Genomic DNA, 22,562 nt, shown 5'->3' with positions numbered 1-22,562 from the left:
CTCAGTCCCAGACTCAGGCCCTGGAGTTCTCGGAAGAGCCCCTCCCACATTCTAACCTCTGAATTTCCTCGGGAATCTTATAGTTGAGTGTTCTGTGGGCCCCCTCCCAGATGGTGATCCTTTTGGAGGACTGGGGTCCTGCCTTATTCATTATTCTCTCTGCTGGCCCAAGGGGGTATCAAGTGTTGGTCTTTGTCTTAAGGGTTCAGTGAATATTCAGTACTCGGAAAATCTTTGGTAAGGCAGAAAAGTCATTAAATTCCATGAACAAACTATAGCCAAGCCCAGGGTGGGAAAAGAAGCCACGAGGAGCCCCACTATAAGGGAAAACATGGTAAATGAGCAATGACAACATGGCGGGCTAAATACATGGACATACTTGCGTTAAGCAGTGACTAGTGTGCCAGATACCAGTTGCTGTCATACCTGGTAAAGTCTTGCTCATCAGATTATTGAAGGATGATTATAAACATCTCCATTTTCTAGATGATAAAACTGGGCTTACAGACATACAACGACAATATCAGAGCCATGGCCAGAATCCATATCACTCTGCTGCAGAAATTTTGAAAACATATGACATGAATTCATTGGTTAAGGAAAAAAAAAAGCCGGGCACAGTGGCTTACACCTATAATCCCAACACTTTGGGAGGCCGAGGTGGGAGGATCACCTGAGGTCGAGAGTTTGAGACCAGCCTGACCAACATGGAGAAACCCCATCTCTACTAAAAATACAAAATTAGCAGGGCGTGGTGGCACATGCCTGTAATCCCAGCTACTCAGGAAGGCAGAGGCAGGAGAATCACTTGAACCTGGGAGGCGGAGGCTGTGGTGAGCCGAGATCACGCCATTGCACTCCAGCCTGGGAAACAAAAGGAAAACACCCTCTCAAAAAAAAAAAAAAAAAAAAAAAAAAAGAAAGAAAGAAAGAAAAAAAGAAAAGAAAAACAAATGTTTTGAAAATAAAAGCCATTCACTTGTAATTTTTTTTTTCATTGTGGTAGGGAAGCATCAGGGAAGTCTTTATGGAGGTGATTATTAATCTGAGGCTTGAAACTCCTTGTCACTGATTCATTTATTCAACCAAAATGTATTGAGCACCTACTAGGTGCCAGGTAGTAAGGACATCCAGAAGAAAAACATACAGGCCTGCCCTCCAGGAGTTCACACTGTCATGATGGAAAAAAAAAAAAAAAAGAAAAAAATCAGACAGAGGCAATGCTTTGTGTCGAGGGCAAGTATTGACAGCAGAGTCCATGGGAGACTCCTGGTCCAGTGGGGGCGTGAGGGATGTCACAGGAGACCCCCGGTCCAGTGTCAGGTTGTGAAGGTGTTCATGAGAGTCCCTTGGTCCAGTGAGAGGGTCATGGGAGGCCCCTGATCCAGTGGCACCCAGTGGCAAAGCCTGGGGAAGAAGGAATATCTGGGATGAGGAATAAGGGCTGAGTCTAGAAGGCTGAATGGGAATAGAAGGGGAAGAAGTATCCAGAGAGACCCTAGAGGGATATATGCAAAGGTCTGGAGGCCAGCCATCTTTCCCTGGGCCCTGAAACAGGCTAATAGCCATTTGTATGTGTGTGAGTTCCAAGCTAACTGAGAAATCTATGAGGCCTAAGCCAGCTTTTCTGGGGTTATTGCAAATCCATCATTGCTCAAAGTTGCATTGTGTAGCTTGCGATTACGAGCTTTGTAAAGTCCCATAGAAAGGGATACAGGAGGCCGAAAGGCATTCCAGGCCACAAGAAAGAATAGCCTTTTGGAAAGATTCTTGGTTCACTTTTTCCCCAGACACCTCCCCTGCCCAGGGGCTGCAGGGACCTCTGGCTTAAGAATGGCCATTGCTCCAGCTGGAAGATAGCACCTGGACTGGCTCAGGGCTAGACAGAGGAGACGGGGAGCTTCAGGTGGTATCACAGGCCAGATAGGGGATCCTGCCATGACCTATGGATGCCTCACAGAGCACTTGTCTTTGTTTGGATGGCTTTTGAAGGTGATTATTATTTTGAAGGATTGATTATTCTAAAGCAACAGACTTCCCTATCCCTTCTCCACTGCATTTACGGCAAAATAAACTTGAAAAAGAAAAAACCCACTCATCTGACTCCAGATCCTATCAGTTTTCCCTGTGCCTCTTCCTCCAGCCATGGCTTAGAAGGGTAAAAGTTCAAGCTATCTCAGATACCTGAAGAAAAGCCCACTGTCCCCCCAACCCTAATATTTGTATAGACAAAAAAAAAAAATTGGTCTAAATGGGCTCAGAGAAGGCCTGGAGCCAAGTGAGTCCCCAACCTCCCTGGGCTATGTTCTAGTTATGAGAATTTGGGCACATAGCTCACCCTCTCTAAACCTCAGTTTCCTCCTCTGCATGGCATTGTGTGTGTGTGTGTGTGTGTGTGTGTGTGTGTGAAACGGAGTTTCGCTCTTGTTGCCGAGGCTGGAGTGCAATGGCGTGACCTCGGCTCACCGCAATCTCCGCCTCCAGGGTTCAAGTGATTCTCCTGCCTCAGTCTCCCGAGTAGCTGGGATTACAGCCATGAGCCACCATACCCAGCTGATTTTGTATTTTTAGTAGAGACAGGTTTTCTCCATGTTGGTCAGGCTGGTCTCAAACTCCTGACCTCAGGTGATCCGCCCACCTCGGCCTCTCAAAGTGCTGGGATTATAGGCGTGAGCCACCAGGCCCGGCCCGACACTTCTTAGAATGGCCTTAGTCAATGCAGATAGAGCTCTCGGTACCTGAAGTTATAGGGGTTTAGTTCTCTTCCTCTTTCCCCTGTAGTTTCGGCAATAGAGGCAAGTATGAGCTGGGTCTCTAGACCAGCGTCTTCCCTTCCTCCAGCGACCCGATTTCCCACAGCTTTTCAGCGACCCACGGATGCTGGGCCTTTCCCTCTTTGTGCTCCTCCCCTGAAACTACACGGCTCTCCCTCACCACAAGGGGGCGTGCCGGCGCATGGCAGACAGCACTTGCCCTCCAGGTGTTCAGCCTGTTGCATGTCAGGTCCTGGCTTTTTCCATCACTCACTTGGACTTTTTGTTTTACTTCCTCCCTACAATGTGAGACAGACTCTCCCTCCTCTCCCACCCTCTATCCTTCAAAGACTTCAAGCAAACTTCCTTTTAGTTCCCTTGTCAGCTATAGGTGCTGAATTCCCACTACTGCCGACAAGGCCAGTTTTGCTTTTGGTTTTGAGACCAATGTCCATGAAACAAACGTGCAAATCAATAGCTATGGTCAGATACGCACCGTTTGTGTACCACATGTTCAGGGAGTGGAACAAGGGAACAATCCTCTGCTGGCTCTGGGGCAGGAAAGCCTTCACAGAGCCTGTAACGTTGTTTGGTTTCAAGCGATTCTCCTGCCTCAGCCTCCCGAGTAGCTGGGACCACAGGCGCCGCCACCATGCCCAGCTAATAGTAGAGACGGGGTTTCACCAAGTTGGCCAGGCTGGTCTCGAACTCCTGACCTCGTGATCCGCCCGTCTCGGCCTCCCAAAGTGCTGGGATTACAGGCGTGAGCCACCGCACCTGGCCACGTTGAAGTGGGTTTTAAACGTTGGCCTACTGAGGAGAGAGGAATGGGGGAGAGTTTCTAGGCAGAGCACACCAGAGTGTAAATGCATAGAGGGGTGGAAAAAGCCAGGGTAACGAAGCCCTGTTGAATGCTGTGGGGAGGGAGGGAGACCAGACTGAAGGTGTAAATTGGAGCAAGTTTATAAGGTACGCTGAAAGCCAAGCAGGGAGTTTAGAGTTTGTTTTCCTGAAAGCAGGAATGGAGAGCAGAATGGCGGAGAAGCATCACACAGCACCAGGTATGTGAGCTTCCAACCATGTCTCCAGCAGACAAGAGGGGACACTTCACCAGTGCCCCAGTGGCCTTCCCAGGTACTCTATTCTGAGTCATCTAATACATCTAACAGAGAACCATCACCTAACACGGCAGTTCTCAAGTTTTTTGGTCTTATGCCCTTTTCCCTCTTAAAAATTGAGAAACCCAGAAGATTTTGTTTTTGTTTTTGTTTTTTGAGATAGAGTCTCGCTCTGTTGCCCAGGGTGGAGTACAGTGGCACGATCTCGGTTAACTGCAACCTCTGCCTCCCGGGTTCAAGTGATTCTCCTGCCTCAGCCTCCCGAGTAGCTGGGATTACAGGCATGTGCCACCATGCCCGGCTAATTTTGTATTTTTAGTAGAGATGGGGTTTCTCCATGTTGGTCAGGCTGGTCTTCAACTCCTGACCTCAGGTGATCCGCCAGCCTCGGCTTCCCAAAGTGCTGGGATTACAGGCGTGAGCCACCGTGCCCGGACTAGTGTTTTTATGAAAATAATTTTGACGCTTGTAATCCCAGCAGTTTTGGGAGGCCAAGGCAGGCAGATCACTTGAGGTCAGGAGTTCAAGGCCAGCCTGATCAACATGGTGGAACCCCATCTCTACTAAAAAAAAAAAAAAAAAAAAAAAATTAGCCAGATGTGGTGGCAGGCATCTGTAATTGCAGCTACTTGGGCTATTGAGGCAGGAAAATCACTTGAACCCGGGAGGCAGAGGTTGCCATGAGCCAAGATCATGTCACTGCACTCTAGCCTGGGTGACAGAGCAAGACTCTGACTCAAAAAAAAAAAAAAAAGTTTTGATTTCATATAACCATCCCCTGAAAATAGTCCTCATACTGCATGTTAAGAACTGCTGGTCTAGCAATAACCAGGCAAATCACCAGAGGAACAAATAACTGTCAAAACAGCAGAGAGAGAAAGAAATCACAGGCAGGATAGAGACTGGCTCAGGGAATGTGAAGCGGCAGGGGCTACAGGGAGGCAGTGTCACTTAGGGTGACTTCGGAACCAATCAACTTAGGTTTGCCACCTGGCTGTCACTTGGTAGCTGTGTAGCTCTACCCTGACTGACCTCAGTTATCCCATTTGTAAAATTGCAAAAGTGCCTCATACAAGCACTTAGCACAGGGTGAGACACTGGACTTGTAAATAATAGCTCCATTTTCTTGGTCCAGAATATAACTTTATGAAAACAGCAGTATTTGTTTAGTAGGCTGTTTCTGCTTCTATAACATGTGTCAGACATGACCCCCAAAGGCACAGACACCTTGAAAAGTCTGGTGTATTATTAGCACAGTCACTTAGTCTAAGGGCACAGTGTGATGTGGCTGCCAAATCAGCAAGACCAAATTTAGGCTGTATTAATAGAGGTATTATGCACAGAACAAGGGAGGTGAGGGCTCCCCTGTAGTGCCTATTGCTCAGCCCCTACTGAAGTATCGGGTTCATCTGAATGAAGGACTCAATACACTCGTCCCAACTGAGGGACTTTTTTCAGCTGAAGGCTTGGCCAGAGGGAGGGACATGGTCAGAGAAAACGCAACCACTCTTCTCAAAGACCTAAAGGATTGACACAGGAAAGAGGGGTTACATTGGCTCAGGGTGACCCCCAGAAGTGAACTAGAACCTGAGGATAGCCTGGTTAGAGAGGAAGATCAGAGATCCTAACATAGCGACCCTTCAACCACTGGAGTGTCTGAAATCCAAGAGGCCTGAGCTGGAGGGTGTGTGTGCAGTTATTGGAAGTGTGCATGTGGAGGCTGGAAGTCACGCGTGCGGGAGGCACTGCACTTGATCGTGGGGGTCACCTTCTAGCCCTTCCCAATTTGAGTTCCTGTGCCTCTGGAAGAGCAGCAAGACTGTCAGAGGAAATCAAAAGAAAACATTGAGAAGAGACAGTTCCTCGAGATGGGAAGGACCAGCAGTGGGCATTCTGTTTGACAGGTTTGCTTGGTTCTCCGCCAAATTTGACCTGGAGGTTGGATGCAGCTGCCAATCCTGTGGCCTAGAAACAGACAGGAGAAAACAAGGCATTGCTCAGAAACAGCTCATAAAAATAAAAACTTTCTGTTCCCCAAATGCCAAATGCTTGGGCGGTGCTGCCCAGCTGAGTGGGAAGCGCCCTGGCCACTTGGGAACGCTGAGCCGATCACAGTGAAGCAGGGAAGGCAATGGCACCCTGAGATCAAAGAGGCTCACCCCACGCTCCTGGAAATAACTCAGCAACACACTCGTCGTGGGAGAAAGGCAAAGAGAACTTCTCTTCCCAGACGGTCTTTGACTTCAGGGTAGGCAGTTGGCACCCGCATCAAAAACCAAACCTGGCCTTTGTAAAGATGTTTTCAATCCACTCTCTCACTTGATCTCCACCAGCAACCTGGGGCAGGCATCCGCAGCTCTATTTTGCAGATGAGAAAACAAGAGCAGAGGTAGACTGATTTGGCTGAGGTCACCCAGCTGATGTGGCTGTGAAGATAACAATCGGGGCCCGACGGACTCCAAGTTCAAAGCCAGGCCCTCAGACCTGGCCTCAGCACAGGCTTTCCGGGAGTGCAGCTGTCAGTGTGCTCTCCAACTAAGTCTCAGATGCATGCCCATCTGGAACTGGTCAGTAGAACCCTGCAGTCTCCACCACCAGCCAGCTCACTGCATTATGTGTCAAGTCTTTCAGAACCTGGTGGAAAAGTCCTTGGAGCTGAGGAAGGAAAAACAGAGCTGCCTTTGAGGCACTGTTCATTGAACATCTTAGGCCACTTTCAGAACCGAAGGGTTCCGGAAAAGGTAAAGAGGAGCTTAGGGCCACAAGAAAAATGACAAAAGGCATCCCAACTATTGTTCATTGTCTGTTTATCCATCCAATGATGCCTCAGCATCTCCTTTGGTCTTTGGTCCAGCCCTTCACCAGGTTCTGGGGATACAGAGATGAAAGGCACAGCCCTGAATTTGAGAGAGCTCACCAGTTTTCTCTCGTTCAGTACCTTCAGTGATACACCAAATGCAGATAATCCCAGTTCAGGGTGTTCACCTTTATGGCAGATACTTAGAAGCAGCTGAGGGAACCCAGAGGAATTCCTGGCCCAAATTAGAGGGGAAAAGGGGGTCATGGGAAGGCTTCCTGGAAGAGGGGCCATATTTTATATATAAAAAAAATTAGCAACATAAAGGAGGTGGGAAAAATTCCAAACCACATGGCAATTGCTCCTTGTTCACGGGACGCATGAATCAGAACAGCAACATGCGCCAGGACAGACAGGAGGGCACAATGCCAGGGTGGGGGGTGCACTACCAGCCTAGCCTATGGGGCTGCTTTTTCCCCTAACCCCCAACCCTGTCTCTCACCACAAGCAGCACCTGAAACACACTGGTCCTAAACTCCAAGTAGGAGGTAACCTTCCGGTGGAACAGCAACTAGAGCAGAACAAATAAGGCCCTTCCTTTCCCATGTAGCTGTGCTTTCCTAGAAGCTCCATCATAGGAGTGCTACACTAGGAAATCTAAACACATTTCACTTCCATTTCCAAGTCCACTTCAAATATGAATGCCTCGGCTGTGCAGGAAAGTGGCCAAGCCGAGTGGCAACTCAGCACAAGAAAGGGAGCAGAGTGCTGCTTGGCGCTGGTTACCTTCAGGGAAGGTGAAATTATATTGAGGATAATGGGATCCAAGTTTCTCACTGCCCTGGAAGGAGTCAGAAATATGGGAAGGGAGAAGACAGAATGAACCTCATGGCATTTTTATTTTTTGAAACAGGGTCTCCCCCTGTCACCCAGGCTGGAGTGCAGTGCCGTGATCTCGGCTCACTGGAACCTCAACCTTCTGGGCTCAAGCGATCCTCCCACCTCAGCACCCCCAAGTAGTTGGGACCACAGGCATGTGCCACCATACCTGGCTAATTTTTGTATTTTTCGTAGAGACAAGGTTTCACCATGTTGCCCAGGCTGGCCTTGAACTCCTGGACTCCAGCGATCCGCCCACCTTGGCTTCCCAAAGTGCTGGGATTACAGGCTTCAGCCACCATGCCCAGCCTGAACCTTATGGCATTGGATCAGAATTAATGGTACCAGAGTGAACTCCCTTTTCAGTGTCTATGTATCAAATGTAAATGTAAGGACGTATTTACTGTGTGTCCACTTAGACGGCTTGGGAGCAGTGAGACTCTAATAGCAGTGAGCACGCCTAGAGCAAGGGTTTGCTTTCTAAATACAGTCTACATTAAGGGGAGCTAGAGCTCCTTGATAAATAGCCGATTCCAGGACTAGGGCACAGGAAATGCAAGAGCCTGGAATACATTACTGTGCCAGAAGGTAGGGAAGTACTCAGAGGGTAATGGCATGTCGAAACACAGAAGCCAGCTTTAAGAAAACACACAATCAGCCAGGCGCGGTGGCTCACGCCTGTAATCCCAGCACTTTGGGAGGCCGAGGCAGGCGGATCATTTGAGCTCAGGAGTTCGAGACCAGCCTGGCCAATACGGTGAAACCCTGTCTCTACTAAAAAAAAGAAAACACACAATCACAGAACCCGGGACAATTCCAACATCAAAGTAATGATGGTAAGGGATTATGTACCATCGAATAAAATAGGAATCAAAGACCATACAGATATGACTAATAAATGAGGGGAAAGAGAGTAAGAATACAGGACAATGTTAACTAATAAAGTAGAAGGAATTTGAAAATCACCACTTGGAAACCATTACAGTAGGCAAGAAACAACAATACTAAAAAGAATGGGCCAAACTTTGATGAGAAATAGGATATTTATGAAGGCTCAAAATATCTCCCTATAAAATATTTATCCAATACAAAGGGACAAAGAGTAACTTTCCAGGGAAGACTGGCTGACACCACCTGCCTCAGGGACCAAGTGACCACCACCAATGATGGGACAAATTGACACCCTGTGTCACCTTATGGGGTGCAGCTAGAAGGGCACAACAGCACTTCTGTTTCCTCCAAACACGCATACCAAGGGTAGTAATGAGGAAACACCAAACATACATTGAGGGACATTTTATAAGACAACTATCCTACAGTCTTCAAAAAATGTTAAGGTCATAAAGATCAAGGAGGGAGAGGGACTGAGAAAGTGAACTGGAGATTCATTAAATGCAGTTAAACACAGCGTGTTAACCTGGATCAGGCCCTTTTGCTTGGAGGACAATGTTGGTGCAAGTGTAAAATTTTATAAGGTTCTCTAAGGTGGTGGTGGGGTATGTGGGAGCTCTGGTGCTGTTCCTGCAACTTTTTCTGCAAGTGTGAAATTGTGTAAGTATGAAGAAACTGCCAATGCTCTTTGCAAAAATGCAAATATGGTATAAAAATTATAAAACCATCTTGAATTACAACACTTAAAGATATGACTGAAAATATTTTACAGTTAAGAAGTAACAAACTGGTTAAAAAGCAGTTTAACTTTGCAATTTCCTTAGAATCGAAGACAATATAAAAATTATAGTCAAAATGCTGTTAAGCAGAAGCAGACCTAATTGACAGCTCCCTATACAAAAAATAACAACAACAACAAAACGCCTACAATGAACTAAAATGTTAAGCTGCAAGAATCACTCCAGGGTCCATAAAATCATCCAATAAACAAAAAACCGAACCCTCAAGCTGTTCTAAGACATAGTCCCACCACCAAATATTCTCAACAAAATAAATTTCAATGAATTTTGAAGCAATATTATTGTGCTCAAATCTGCTATTGTGTGCAAACAAAACCCATATGGCTTGTACAATTGTGCAGCCAAACAAAAGCAGTTTTAAAACAATTTTGGACTTACAGAGGTGGAAGCTGTCAACATCCAAATCCAGTTATCCATATAAAACATCCCAAGAGCCTGAGGTGGCAACCCAATCGGCAGTTGCAGTCCTGGTCAGCACACTGAAGTGTGGAGGGCCATTTACAGCTGAGAAGCCTGTGATGGTTTTGTGTCAACCTGATTGGGTGAAGGGATGCCTAGATAGCTGGTAAAATGGTATTTCTGGTGTGTAGGTGAGGGTGTTTCCAGAAGAGTTTAGCATTTCAATCAGTAGACCAGAGTACATCTACTGGATGATGCCCACCCTCACCAATGCAGGTGGGTGTCATCCATTCTGTTGAAGGCCCAAACGAAAAGGCAGAGGAAGAGCCAATTTGCTCTTGAGCTGGAACGTCCACTTTCTCCTTTTCTGGGTACCATGGGCCTTACACCAGTGCAACTGACCCCACCCTTGGCCATCTCAGGCCTCTGATCTTACTGAACTACACCAATTCCTCTCCTGGTTCTTCAGCTTGCAGACAGCATACTGTAGAACTGCTAGGTCTCCATAATCAGATGAGTCTACTTCCATAATAAATCTCCGTTTGTTTTTTTCTGGAGAACCCTGACTTACGCAAAGCTCATCTAGAAAGCTAACAGATATGTAGGAGAGAGCTTCTGGATCTTTTCAACATGGCAAACATGGTACTTGTATAACACGCTGGGAAAACAGATGAGGTTGCCTGGGATTAGAGCCCAGGTTCCCCAGCTGCCTTGAAGACGACCTCATGGGCTGAGGAAAATCACCATTTCTAAACATCTACACCTATTGCAAGCCGAGTTAGGAAGCTCTGGAATAGGAAGATGAGGAGTGCATAAGTCAAAGGCAACAAGAATGGAAAATTAAATATGACTAAGACATGAGGCAGAAGTCTGGGATGACTGTTTTCTAATTTGTGCTCGTGGAAGACAATTAGGTTAGATCTGTAAAGGATCCATTACTATTAAAATGGCCACTGTCACAGTACATCAAGTTCAATGGCAGAGACCATGTTGGTATCCGCAGCACCATACCACACATGAAGCAAACTTGTCATCCGTTTCTTTGGTCCTCCCAGCCTCCTCTCCACAGTGAAAACCCTACATGAGGGACCACTGCTTTCTAAATCTAACTTCATCACAGTGAAGGCTCTTTACAACCAACTTGTAACTGTTCTTGCAGTTCCCCAAATGTTACTGACAATGCAGTATCTTTTTCCTAGCAAGTCCGAGCCTTCACTCAGACTCATCACTCCCCTTTCCATCCTCCCATCCACAAGGTACACAGTTCTGGAAGCTACCCACCCACCCAACAAAACAGGTCCAATTGCTGTAACTTCTCCCTCTAAGGTTCCACCCACTCTCTTCTTCCAGCTGCAGTTAAGATGCTTCCTCCAGTTGCCCCAACTCCAATCCCAGGGCATAAGAATTTCCAGATGCTTTCATCGGGCTTTTGTTTTCTGGTTGACTTGTCACACTTTGCCAGGTGCTTTTGACAACATGGTGATGGACTTCATTATCCTACTGTAAGAATAAGAAACAGTGTAGCAAAATCCAAGAGTAACTTAGACACCACTAGGCCAGCACATCAGGCTCACAATGTTCCTTTTCTTTGTGAGTGGATAATAGGGGTTATATCACTCCTCTGGAAAGATCTGTGACAGTCACATGGAAGCCAGCCTACAGCTAAGACCTGAAGTCAAGAGTCCAAGAATGTCAGGAGAGGAATAAAAAGCATCATATAACTTAGGGTAGACTAGTCAGTTTTGAACAGGGGCACCAAACCTTTGCTGTAAAGGGCCAGATAGTGATTATTTAGGCTTTGCAGGCCACAGTCTGCTGCAGCTATCCAACAGCAAACTTCTGTAGCACAAAAGCAGCTACAGACAATATGTAAACAAATGAGGATGGCTGTGTTTCAATAACACTTTTAAGGACACTGAAATGTAAATGAAAACTTTTGAGGTGATAAAAAACATATACAATTGAAACCATTTAAAAATGTAAAGATCACTCTTAGTTCATGGACCACATAACAGGCATATGCCAGATTTGGCTCATGAAGCTGTAGTTTGCCAGCCCTTGGCTTAGGGGGAAAAAATGGGGAAAATGGATGGGGGAGGCCAACTGAACTTCATGGCTGGAGAATCCACCAGAACTGACTGGGTAAGGAACACTCATTCTCTCCAATTGCTTACTTTCGGTAGAACATTTTGTAGCAGGCTTTGGCTGGCTGCTTCAGACAAGAAGTATGGAACAATGGAAATTTTATGCATTCCCTAAAAGACCTCACTAACCTTAACATCCCAGCAAGTATCCCATCTCTGTGTTGAGAAAAGAACCAGGAGACCCAATAAAGTCAATCTAGTGCCTGGGCCTCCTATATGATACACTCACCAATTACTGAAGTAAAAAGAAGTATCAGTGACAGAAGCGTTGTCAACTTTCAATCTGATTCTATGTGACAGAATCATTTAAAAAATGAGAAGTGCAATGTTGGATGTATTGAAAATATTTTATAATCAATTCTCTAGAATCCTAGCCATCCAGTACAGGAAAAAATTATATTGGAACACTTCTGTATTTTTAAACAATGAAAAAAAATTTGACTAGAGGATGGCATAAGAAATTTACAAATACAAACTTACGCTTCCTCACATTTCCCACAGAGCAACTAAACGAGAAAAAGATTTCAAGAAATGACAGTATACCTCAAATGCAAAATTCCAAAGTCAAACAGCTACTTACATTAAGAGATTTACCAAAACAGTTTGTAAATTAAACAATAACAGCAAAAGGCACAAAAAGCCTATTTCTTTTATGGTGTCTCGGCTGATTCTTTAAGAAGCAGATAAACAAGGTACTGTAAGGAACGATCAAAACTTGGCCTGAGCTGTCTTCTGATAATTATTAATCCTAGTATATCCAGATTTGTTGTCCAAGGACAAAAGCTCCATGCCACCTTCTGCTGTCACTTTCCAAGGAAGAGGCTGCTGTTTTTTTTTTTTGTTTCCAGTTTTCACTATGATCTGAGTAGACAGAGAATGTCATAAAATAAATGAGAGTATTCCATTATCCAATCAGAAATGCCACCTCTTTTCCCAACTCATTGCTCTGACTTGAAAGATGAACGTATATATGAATTCTCATTTTATTCTCCTGAGAAATTATGCATGATCCATTATAAAACATACAGGTAATACAAAGTCCAAAAGCCTGTCATGTTTATGGCAGTGGTGTGATCTCGGCTCACCGCAACCTTCACTTCCCGGGTTCAAGCAATTCTCATGCCTCAGCCTCCCAAGTAGCTGGGACCACAGGCGTGCGCCACCATGCCTGGCTATTTTTTGTATTTTTAGTATAGACGGGGTTTCGCCATGACGGTCAGGCTGGTCTCAATCTCCTGGCCTCAAGTGATCTGCCCACCTCGGCCTCCCAAAGTGCTGGGATTATAGGCGTGAGCCACCATACCAAGCCAGTTTCATTTATTTTCATAATAGGTTATGAGTACGTGATGTAAATGCTTAAAAGTCATCACCATACTGTGCTAAAGATATTGAGAAATTATGCAGATAAATCTGTGCAAATTCATCTTCTTAGTATCAGATGGTTAAAAAAAAGGAAACAAAAAACAAAAGCAATCCAAATTATTTCTTTAAATACTCTTATTTATACTCAGGAAAACAGATTTGAAAAACTGAACAAGTAGACATCTGCCCCGTTTATGATTAAATAACAATGCCAATGAAGTAGATTCCACAGAAAAAACTGAGATGAAAAAATCCAAATAAAAGCCAACACTGCTATTAAGATTTTTCTTTTAATATGCCATGAAATATCTTGATTGTATATTTTCCAAAGTACTTTCCAGCCACATCTCCCAACCCTTCCAAAAGACTTTGCCAGTCTTTCCAATGCAATAAAAGATGCTGGATTATAGTTTTGTCTACCATTTCTTTTTGAAAGCAATATTATACTAATGACTTTAATGGTAATACACTCTTATCTAATAAAGAAACACATTTACAAATATCAGAAACCCAGTTTTGAAACATTTGCATTAATTTTGAACTGAATCAGCATTTTGTGGGTTTTTAAAAAGGCAGCAGTTTGACTCACGACTTGCTGATAAACACGTTTCTGCTGAGGGAAGGGGAAAAGACAGGGAGAGTGAAATGCTGCATTTCTCCATTGGCCCCAAAAGTGCTAATTTCACAAAGGGATACATCAAAAGCAAACATGCAATGGTTGTTTTAAAACTTTTACTGCAATATAACAATGAAGTAAACAGTAATTAGACACCTACCAATTTTTTCCCCAAAACAAAAAAAAATGTAAACAGGAAAATAACTCTGCCTATACTTGTACAGCTTCTCAAATCATGTTAGAAGGGTCTCACATTCAATGATCAAGAAATTTTAAAATAGCAGTAATTATTTTCATTTTAAGAAAAGGTTCCCTTTCTCCCCTCCCACCCCAAGTATTCAACATGAAAGAATGGGCTTCCTTACACATTAATTTTATACTTATTTTTGAAGCAGCAACAATTAACCATCAATTTGGCATTTCTGTTTACAGTCGCTACAAAAATTTTTTAAATTTCACAAAGCCATTATCCAGTGTTGCCATGAAACAGAGACTGTAAATTCTAGGTAGCTAAGATTCTTTCTGAAACCAATGTTAAGTCAAAGAAATATAAAGCAGGGCATTACACTAAGTTTCTGGATCTAGTACACTAAAAAGAGTGAAACCTAGGAAAAGTTACCTACTGTTTTACAGAAGAAATAAAGACCTGCAAAAGCTGATTTTTGGTTGTATATATTTTACACACTGTGTGGAGTTGCGGCATCTGCTAACTGAAGCAGACATGCACTGTATTTATCCCTGCCCTGTATCCTAGATCCCTCCCTCCCCACCCCCAACAATCTACTACCTTATACCAAGTATTGTGGATATGAGCCCAAGTCATCCCAGACAATCCAGTGAACAAGTTAGTGTAATGCACTGGTGTGAAGTGTGAGATATAAAAAAGTCCCTTTCAATCTTCATCAAAGTTCTGCTGTAGAAGAAAATTGGCAGCCAAATTCTCATTCTTCTCACAAGCAAAATACGCTTGTATCACAAGTCCTTCAGGAAATCCTAATGCCTTTAACTGGAAGAAAAAGGAAAAAAATATAAATCCAACACACCAATTATGGCACATTTAATTTTATTTACATATTATAGATTCCAGCATAGCACTAAAGACAAATCACTACTCAAAAACATACTGCAACCCAAAAAAGCTCTTGAGAATTTTACATGAATTCATCTCTATCAATATGGATTTACTGCCCAACCCAAGGGATTAGATGGAATCTAGACCCTTTCCTTTACTAATCACCTAAAAAAGTCTTTGTTTCTAGTTAAAGCTTAATAGATACTATGCAAATACTCTTTGGCCTAATTAAAAATTAGCTGCTAACTGCTATGGTTTAAAAATAAATGACTCTACAGAAATATGTAAATCAAATGGCTTTTAGTATATTAAGAGTGAAGATAAGGATGAGAGTACCTGCAGTATAGTTTAACCACCTCACCTAATTATTTGTAAATTAAAAGCAAATTATGTTTTATTTATTAATGCCAACTCATGTCTTTCATTTGGATCAAACATCACTCTCAATCTCCTTGCTTTATTCAACACTCCATACTAGAAAAACAGGTGACCAATTATTAGTAATACATGGTACATTTTGAAGATAGTGTTCTATTTTTATCTGCTTAACAGTTACAGCATTTTAAATGGTAATACCAGCTACTTAATTTCATTTTCCTAGTCTATTATATTAAAAATCACTTGTGACAACACTCACTCCTTTTAAAAGCCTTTAAAAACTCAGCCAAATGTCACCCTCCTCAATTGTCTCAATCACCTTGAGTTAGATCACAGGTCCCAAACCCCCAGACCGTGAACTGGCACCAGCCATTGGCCTGTTAGGAACTGGGCCGCCCAGGAGGAGGTGAGCAGTGGGCAAGCAAGGAACTGGGCTGCACGGGAGGAGGTGAGCAGTGGGCAAGCAAGTGAAGCTTCATCTGTATTTACAGCCACTCCCCATCACTCGAATTACCACCTGAGCTCCGTCTCCTGTTGTATCAGCGGCGGCATTAGATTCTCACATGAGCATGAACCCTACTGTGAACTGTGCATGAGAGGGATCTAGGGTCTGTGCTCCGTATGATAGCCTAACAAATGCCTGATGATGTGAGATGGAACAGTTTCATCCCAAAACCACCGCCCCACCCCACTTCCTAACCTAACCAACGCCTGATGATCGGAGGTGGAACAGTTTCATCCCAAAATCACTGCGCCCACCCCACCTATGTTGGTAGAAAAAAAGGTCTTCTATGTAACTGGTCCCTGGTGCCAAAAAGGTTGAAGACTGCTCTGTCAGATTATATTCGGAAATAACCCTTAAAATTTGGGCAAAAATCCCAATTCATCACGAATAACTATTCATCTACGAAAGCAGAAGAAACTAAAAAATCAGTTTGTTATCTGGGTTTTATCCAGATTAAAGCTAGGATAGGTGAAGTAAAGGGTACAATCCAACTGCCTGCTTCTATAAAACACACAATTTAGATTCAAAGACACAAGTAGGTTGAAAGTAAAATGATAGAAAAAGGTATATACCATGCAAATGGCAACCAAAAAAGAGCTAGAATGGCTATATCAGAGGAAACAGATTTAAGATAAAAATTGTTACTACAGACAAAAGGCATTTTATGATAAAAAAGGATCAGGAAGACACAACAATTACATGTAACAGAGCCACAAAATACATAAAATAAAAACTGAGAATTAAAGGTAGAAATTGGCAATTAACAATAATAGTTAGAGACATCTATAGCTCCACCTTCAATAATAGATAAAACAGCTAAGGAAGAAGACTTGACTACAAACTAGATCTATCAGATATTTATAGACCACTTAATAAGAACTACACTATATTCTTCTTCAGTATACACAGAACATTCTTCAGAAATACCATGTTAGGCCACAAAACGAACCTCAATAAGTTGAAAAGTATTGAAAGTATATTCTCTGATTATAATGGAATGAATTTAGAAATCGAAAGGAGAAAATTTGGGAAATTCATAAACTTATGGAAATTAACACAATCCTAAATAACGAATGAATTAAATTAGAAACCAAATGGGAAATTAAAAAACATTTTGAGATGAAAGAAAGCAAAAATACAATATACTAAAACTTATGGGATGCTGCTATAGCATAAACGCAGAAGGAATATTATAGCTATAAACATCTATGCTAACAAAGATAGATAATAATTTAATCTTAAACTAAAACTAAACAAAGAACTAAACTAAACCTAACCTAAAAAAGGAAGAACAAACTAGAAGCAAGCAAGAGGGAAATAAACATTAGAGAGACTTAAAAACAAACAAACAAAAAAAAGACTAGAAAAACAATAGGGAGAATCAACAAAACCCAAAGTTATTTTTGTCATTAACAACAACCACAAAATGAACAAAATTAAAACCTTTAGCTAAACTGAAGGGAAAAAACAAAAATAGGACTCAAATGACTGAAATCAGGAATAAATGCAGGAACATTATTACTTTATCAAAAGAGGAAATAAAATGATTATAAGGAAATACGTACAATTGCATGTCAACAAATTAGACAGCTTAGATAAAATAGACAAATTCCAAGTCAAAAACCACCAAAACTGACTCTAAAAGAAATAGAAAAGTTGGCCGGGTGCAGTGGCTCACGCCTGTAATCCCAGCACTTTAGCAGACTGAGGCGGGTGGATCACGAAGTCATGAGATCAAGACCATCCTGGCTAACATGTTGAAACCCCGTCTCTACTAAAAAAATACAAAACAAAATTAGCCGGGCATGGTGGCGGGTGCCTGTGGTCCCAGCTACTCGGGAGGCTGAGGCAGGAGAATGGTGTGAACCCAGGAGGTGGAGCTTGCAATGAGCAGAGATCACGCCACTGCAATCCAGCCTGGGCAACAGAGCGAGACTCCGTCTCAAAAAAAAAAAAAAAAAAGAAATACAAAAGTTGAATAGACAAGTAACAAGAGACTGAATCAGTAATCACAAAACTTCCCCCCCAAAAAAGCCCAGGCCCAGACTACTGGTGAATTCTATCAACTATTCAAAAAATTCACACCAATTCTTAATAAATACTTCCAGACAACAGGAGAGAATAATTCCCAACTCACTCTAAGAGGCCAGTATTACCCAGACACCAAATTCAGACAAAAACATCACAAAAAAACTACAGACCAATATGACTTATGAACAGATGCAAAAATCCTCAACAAAATACAAGCAGGCTGAATCCAGCAACGTATAAAAATGATCGTATGCTGTAACCAGTAAAATTTATCTCAGAAATGCAAGGTTGGTTCAACATACAAAATCAATCAACGTAATAAAGCATATACTAAAGGACAAAAATCACACGATCATCTTAATAAAGAAAGAAAAAAACATTTGACAAAATCCTACACCTTTTCGTGATGAACAAACTAGTAACAGAAGAGAATTTCTTCAATCTGATAAAGGGCATCCACAAAAAACCCATAGATAATATCATACTTAGTGATGAAAGACTGAATGCTTTCCCCTAAGATCAAGAACCAGACAAGGATGTCGTTGGTTCTTGCTAGTCTAATAATATACTGGAGGCTCCAGATAGGGCAATTAGATAAGACAAAGAAATAAAAGGTATCCATATTGGAAAAGAAGTAAAACTGTCTCCATGTGCAGATGACATGACCTTGTATATGGAAAATCCTAATGAACACATGCACAAACTACTTAATGAATAAATAACAGTTCAAGAAGGTTTTATGATAAAAGATCAATATACACAAATTGTATTTTTATATAGTTAGCAATGAACAGTCTGAAAATGAAATTAAGAGAAAAATCCATTTATAACAGCATCAAAAAGAATAAAAATACTTAGGAATAATTTTAACAAAAGTATTACACAACTTCTACACTGAAAACTACAGGACACTATTGAAAGAAATTATAGAAAAACCTTAGTATTAATATGTGACTTCTGAGCATTTGAAATGGGGCTAGCATGACTAAGGAATTTTTTTGTTTTTGTTTTTGTTTTTGAGACAGAGTCTCACTCTGTTGCCCAGGCTGGAGTGCAGTGGCACAATCTCGGCTCACTGCAACCTCCACCTCCCAGGTCCAAGCAATTCTCCTGCCTCAGCCTCCCAAGTAGCTGAGATTACAGGTATGTGCCACCACGCCAGCTAATTTTTGTATTTTTAGTAGAGATGGGGTTTTACCACGTTGGCCAGGCTGGTCTTGAACTCCTGACCTCAGGTGATCCACCTGCCTTGGCCTCCCAAAGTGCTGGAATTACAGGCATGAGCCCAGCCAAGAACTAATTTTTTTAAAGTTTTATTTAAACTCACCCTTTCTATAGCTTCTTTTTCCTGAGGCGTTACTTGAATGTAGTTCATATGACCACTTCCAGCTTCTGCAATTCCTCCACTGCCACCTCCACCTCCTCCTCCTTGACCACCAGCTTCTTGAACTGGTTCATTTAACATCTGAATAAAATGCTCCTGGTGTTGGCTAATTTGCTGTGGTGATATGAAGGACAGAGAAAAATAATACACTGATATTAAGTATCTGCAGGAACAGAGAAATTCTAAATATTACTAAGAGAAAAGGCTACACTTTTGCAAACGTAGTAATTTAGTGATTCTGGATTATTCAGTCTTTGGAAGGATGTGATTTCTTGTACATTAGTAAAGAAATTCAGTACTTTTGGGCAAAGTAAACAGCGAAGAAATTCAAATTCTTAAGTGCTCTGAGCCTCCTGTGTTTAAAAAAACAAAACAAAAACAAACAAACAAAAAAAACCACTGTGGGACTGTAAGAATAGAACTTATTCTTAATACTTGCATATATTTTTTACCTTCCACACTAGTGGGCATTAAAATGCTGTATAAAATTCAAATACTTGGTGATCTGATCATTAAAGAAGCCCCACAGCTATTTTTTCCAAGAGTAAGTTGTTCCTGTTGCTTAAAAGTTCCTAAGAAAAAGGAACTGAGTAATAAGCTTGTGAAAAGTGATTTAAAGTTAGGCAGTTTCTCTGTTAAACAGCTTCCCAAATTCTTTAACATATTAATGTGTAGTGGGAATCTCCAAAAAGGAAATATAAAATGTTTCCCAAACTTATTACTATTTGGTCAACTTAATTTAACCCAACCTCCATATCCCAACTGCTTTTTTTAGTACACCTATCTAGATTACAGTATCTAAGTGTAGCTTGGAAGAAAACATTCACATTCTCAAATACAGAGTTGTATTTGAGGAGCGGAAGGACCGTTCATGGACTTTTTCAAATTGTGACACACTCTAAATCACTTGTGAAACTGACACTGATTAGTCACCTGAAGTAACTGAGGATTCTCTCGACCTATCTGCTGTAGTAACGCTGGAAGCAAGGAAGGATTCTGTTGAATAATTTGTCTCATCTGTTGAAACTGAGGCTGATTCCGTAAAAATTCAAGGGGATGTCCTGAAATACACATAAACATTTTTAAACAAAAGCAGTAAATACATACAGAAACAGTGGTTAAACAATACATTTAGACAGCAAACACTATCAAGGAAAAAATGATTTGAGTTCTCAGATGTAATAAAATGAAGTAAATAATGATGAAATCTTCCAACTGTACCAACTTGCAAGTTTTATACGGCAAAAATTACTCCTATTAGTAAAGGCAGGGAGTGCAGAACGCTGACTGTAATATGAACCAAAGTTTCCTATAATTGCCCTTGGCACTCAACGTTATAAAATAATATTAGAAACTTGTCTCCTGTGTGTGTTCTATCAAAATAAAAAGTACTAAAAGTTGTTCCTGTTGCTTAAAAGTTCCTAAGAAAAATATACACCACAACTAACAAAAACAAAACTCACTTACTTTATAAACAATGAAAACCCCTAAAAGAACACAATCTGAGCTTGAATTCCTAGGAAATGCTAAACCAAAGAAGAAAAAGATATTTAAAGTCTGAGGTCAGGTTTTGCAAATCAGGAGAAACTTTAATCCAAACTTACATTAAGGAAGACTTCCGGTTATTACCATTAATTTTCAAACATTTGTGAACTACAAAAACTCGGATAAATAAGCTGTATGGCAATCTAGTACTAATATATCTAAACCCTTCAGTCTAAAATCCATTCACAATAATAAATGTTAATAATGCCAAATAAAATATAAAATACAGAACTTCTGGCTTTTTCAGGGTGCTGGTAATTGTCTGGTTATGCTATAGGAAACCAAAAATCGTACATACAGGAATTGTTTTTGAGGTTACTAATGAATAAAAGAGAATTTTTAGATGTATGTTGTAATTTCCTATTCAGGAAGACAATCATTCCAATTGAAATGACCACAGCACAAGGGTTTTTTGTTCTTCCATATATAATACTACTAGCTTTACAGGTGAAGGCAACAAGACTTAGAGACTATGTCACCTAATAAGTGCTGAAAGGAACAGGACCCCAAATCCAAAGCAGAGCTGTGGTCATCTCTTTCCACTTCCATATGCTGAATCACAACAAACAAAGGGCCTGTCCTTGGGAGACTGTACACAAAGCACTGAGTGACCTTTGTCAACCAGAGGTGACTATCATTATCAGAGCTAGGAAATGCACGGAAGAATGGCCTTTTCAAGATCAACAGTTTAAATTACTTTATTAATATACAGAAGAACGAACGAAGGAGAACACTGCGTAATTCCTAAGCTGACCGCAGGTTCCAGGCTTTGCTCTGTTAGTCAGACCTATAGCAATGTGTGGGGTATGGTCAGCATCCCAGTAAAGAGACTTCAATTCAAGCTTTGCTTTCTCCTCTGGATACAAGGTTTTAAACCTCTCACGGTTTCAATTCCTTGGCTGTATAATTACTAAAATCCTGCTGGCTTTGAAATTACATACACTTTGTAACATTTATGGAGAGAGTAAGAGACAAAGTGAGCAAACCATTCTGAATGGCATCAGAAAGTAACACTAAATACAAACTGGAAAGCATCTTTTCCTTAAAACAAATAAAACAGAATATGCCCTTAGGCAAAACTGCAACACTGATGTTTAATATCAGCAAGGATACCTTTTACATCCACTTGGGAAAGTTTCTTTTGGGCCTTTCTCAAACATTAGTGAAGAGAGAACTTAACGAATTATTCGACTGCTCTGGGAATGAACGTCATTTCTGAAGTATTTCAGATTAAATTATTTTACACTAAAAATTCAGGGCCATTCCCTCCCCATCCAAAAGATTCCACTTTACCTCCAGAACTTGTTGTTGTAGTTGTTGCTGTCGTAGTTGCTGCAGCTGCAGCCACTGCTGAAGACTGAGGAGCCCCAGTACTAGCTGCTTGAGGGGGGTCAACCACAGCCTGACTTTCTCTATCTCCAGGGATTCCCTATAATAGAATTTCCAAGCTTTAAGATATCCCATCATGCAAAATTAAATATTATACAGAGTAAAAGATTTATAGTCTATTTAACATCTTGTTTGATTTTCAAAAGCATCAAACAGATGTCTGCTTCAATTAAAAGTAAAGGATTATTAAGCTGCATGGATTCAAATTAGATTAGAAATGACCTGGGTGCATTATAGAAAAACCCACATTGCTATAACAATGCAAAGCAGCACTGTCCAACAGAACTTACCATGATGATGGAAATATTCTCTGTGTTGTTCAATAAGACACCTACCAGGCACACGTAATTAGCATCAAATTTGAAAAATATTGATACATGTACCTTCTTAAAACTGAACACAACCAAAGGTTTTTGTGCTACCTATTAGTTCAGTTGACTTTTTAACTTCCTAGAAATCTTTACCAGCTGTTACTCAGTGATAAAAAGGATTGAGTTTG

At 41.6% G+C, this 22,562-nt stretch overlaps 1 protein-coding gene across 2 annotated transcripts in view; it reads right to left on the bottom strand.

The window, feature by feature from the left end:
• Nucleotides 1-13,414: 13,414 nt before the first annotated feature.
• RAD23B (RAD23 homolog B, nucleotide excision repair protein) overlaps nt 13,415-22,562 on the bottom strand; it is a 47,574-nt gene continuing 38,426 nt past the window's right edge. For both annotated transcript variants that reach the window (XM_031014545.3, XM_004048405.5), the window contains exons 7-10: nt 21,968-22,103; nt 20,063-20,190; nt 19,073-19,243; nt 13,415-14,765 (exon numbers count right to left, since the gene is read on the bottom strand). In XM_031014545.3, the coding sequence (XP_030870405.1) occupies nt 14,652-14,765; nt 19,073-19,243; nt 20,063-20,190; nt 21,968-22,103 (549 nt within the window). In that variant the 3' untranslated portion in view covers nt 13,415-14,651. The remainder of the gene's footprint in view (nt 14,766-19,072; nt 19,244-20,062; nt 20,191-21,967; nt 22,104-22,562) is intronic.

This window comes from Gorilla gorilla, chromosome 13, assembly GCF_029281585.2.
Source record: "Gorilla gorilla gorilla isolate KB3781 chromosome 13, NHGRI_mGorGor1-v2.1_pri, whole genome shotgun sequence".
Classification (NCBI taxonomy): Eukaryota; Metazoa; Chordata; class Mammalia; order Primates; family Hominidae; genus Gorilla; species Gorilla gorilla.
This window is presented reverse-complemented; position numbering and strand designations above follow the sequence as displayed.